Source organism: Mycetomoellerius zeteki, unplaced genomic scaffold (genome assembly GCF_001594055.1).
Source record: "Mycetomoellerius zeteki isolate Tzet28-1 unplaced genomic scaffold, Tzet1.0 scaffold154, whole genome shotgun sequence".
NCBI lineage: Eukaryota > Metazoa > Arthropoda > Insecta > Hymenoptera > Formicidae > Mycetomoellerius > Mycetomoellerius zeteki.
The window spans coordinates 333,104-335,613 of record NW_017256489.1 but is presented as its reverse complement, the minus strand read 5'-3'; the positions used below and the strand labels follow the sequence as shown (position 1 = coordinate 335,613).

Sequence of the window (2,510 nt, the reverse complement as noted above, 5' to 3'; positions counted from 1 at the left end):
ATACACACACATACATACATACGCACACACACAGTGGTTGGTAAAAGTTTCCGATTACAATAATCTTTGTTAATTTGTTTTTCGATCTATAAGTTTTATATATATATATATATATATATACATATACACAGGGCATTTCACATGAAAGGAGTCCACCTAAAAATAAATTGTTTGGAATCTTTAAAATAATCGTGAAACCATGTAAGTGGACATATTGTATAATGTTGAAGATAAAAAAAATAAGTATTATATGCCTGGTATCCAAGATATTAGAGATAGTCTTTTAAAGGAGTTCTCCTTTTAACTACTCGTTTGTAATTAAAATTACAAACATATAAAAAAATTAATAAAATTTTTATACATATGAATTTTTTAGGATTTTTCTCGTACTTTTAAATAAAAAAGTTAATTTTAATGAGAAAAAATCTATTTTTTAACTACAAGTATAATAAATAAATGAAAAATTATATCTACTTTTAAAAATCTAAAAAAATTCTCAAAAATCTCTAATAAATGTAGAATATGATGCCGCAAAGAAAATTTTGGGATTGCAATGGGATCCACTAGTAAATGAATTTTTTTTTTCAAGCAAAATTTGAATTTCTACCAAAAATGATAAAATCACTTTATTAATTATATTATTAATTAACACTATTAATTATTGATAAAATCACTTTATTAATTAATCTAATTATTTAATACTACATGATACATTTATATAATATATAACTAATTACTCGACACTACCTAATATATTTTTAACATACAGGGTGTCCCAAAAAGGACGGGACATCTGAATATCTCGGAAAGCATAATTTTTACAGAAAAGTATTTCAGACAAAAGTTGTAGAGTTCAAAAAGATCTATTTACTGATCTTATCAGTTTGACTTTAAGTGCCGTCGCTAACGTTAGATCAAAGTCACATCGATTTTTTTAAACGGAATGCCCTACTTTTGATTCTAGAATCTAATAGCTGATGTTAAGAGCTTTCCAAAACATTACAATAAAGTTATTTTTTATTGAATAATTTTCGAGTTAAAAGGCTCGAAAGTTATAGTACAGCCGGCATTAGCATTACGCAAGGTGTCCGACCGACGCGACGGCTAAAACCTCTTGAATGTTGTTCAGGATCATGTTCTGAATAACATTTGTCAAGATCAATGCCATTGGAGGTTGTACCTCTTATTTTCATTTTTATGTAAAAATGAATTTTTGTGCAGACACCGTGCGTGCGTGCGTGTGTGGTGTGTGTTGTGTGTGTGTGTGTGTGTGTGTGTGTGTGTGTGTGTGTACATACAACGAATATATGAAAAATTACCTTTAAAAGCATCAAGAGCGCGTCTAATCAGCTAAGTATTTTCAACAATCACAATGGAATAAAACCAGCTGGTCGCTAGTCGTCGTCATCGTCATCGTCGTCGTCGGAGGGAACGAAAAGATCATTCTCTTCCAGGAAGTTGGCAATGTTCTTACTGATCGTGGCACCAACTAACAGACCGAATATCACACTGCTGACGACACCCAGGAAACTGAACGGCGTTCTCTTCGGTTCAGGCAGGATCGCTCCGGACGGTGTAGTGATCGTCGACCGAAGAAACGGCTTGGATATCGTGTTTGTCTTCCTAAGAACAGTCCTTCCGTGAAACAATAGCATTACTTTGTTCAACAGCATCCTCCTTTCGCGAACTTTATTTCCGGTAACGATTAATCGCACGCTCCTTATCCCGGATTTCCCGGAATTCGCGAGCCGGTACTATTTGGTAGAATTTAGCACATCTCCGTAGAACTAGAAACACTAGAGTCCTATCATGGCGGAAGTAATAAAGTATGCTCGTGCGCAGGCATTTTTTGCTGGCCAATTTCAGAGCTTGAAGACCATGGCACACACATTCCATAACAGTAACCATAAGACGTATCGTAAGAATCAGCCAATTAGAATTAAGAGTTCAAAAGAATGCTCTACCGTGATTGGCTGATTCTTACGGTACGTCTTATGGATACTGTTATACCAAGAAGACTAGAGACCAGGGGTGCGTTCCAAAATTCACTCCGAGTAACTCTAAAGAACCCGGAGTAGTGGGGAAAAGAGTAAGTCAGAGTACGTTACTCGAGTTGACAAATTTGGAACGTGAAAAGGTAAGGTAATATTATATATACATATAATATTATATTTAATGTTTTATTTAGAAAGAGATAAACTCATAAAACTATATATGTATGTATATGCATACATCTAACCTTGATACAAGCTTTCGAATCACATTTTCTACTTACCTCTCGTGTCCATCACCCACAATGAATTATTTTCTTGTAACGGTGTTCCATTATCATTGGTTATTAACATATGCACATCTTTGATTAATTTTAGAGCTATTTTAGGGAAATGAAGTCGTTACTTTAGAGACCGCGGACGTGTGCGTCTCGCTTCGTGTGTTGCATCATCTCAATATTCAAATTTCGTTTGCCGCACTTACTCTTTCAACCCACCTCGGAAGCAGGGTTCATAGAG

General features: G+C 34.4%; 1 protein-coding gene across 1 annotated transcript in view; it reads right to left on the bottom strand.

Moving 5' to 3' along the window:
• EMRE (Essential MCU regulator) overlaps positions 1-1,877 on the bottom strand; it is a 3,325-nt gene extending 1,448 nt beyond the window's left edge. The window contains exon 1 of the mRNA XM_018444738.1: positions 1,320-1,877. Within this exon, the coding sequence (XP_018300240.1) occupies positions 1,395-1,673 (279 nt within the window). The 5' untranslated portion in view covers positions 1,674-1,877 and the 3' untranslated portion in view covers positions 1,320-1,394. The remainder of the gene's footprint in view (positions 1-1,319) is intronic.
• Between the last annotated feature and the right edge of the window lie 633 nt (positions 1,878-2,510).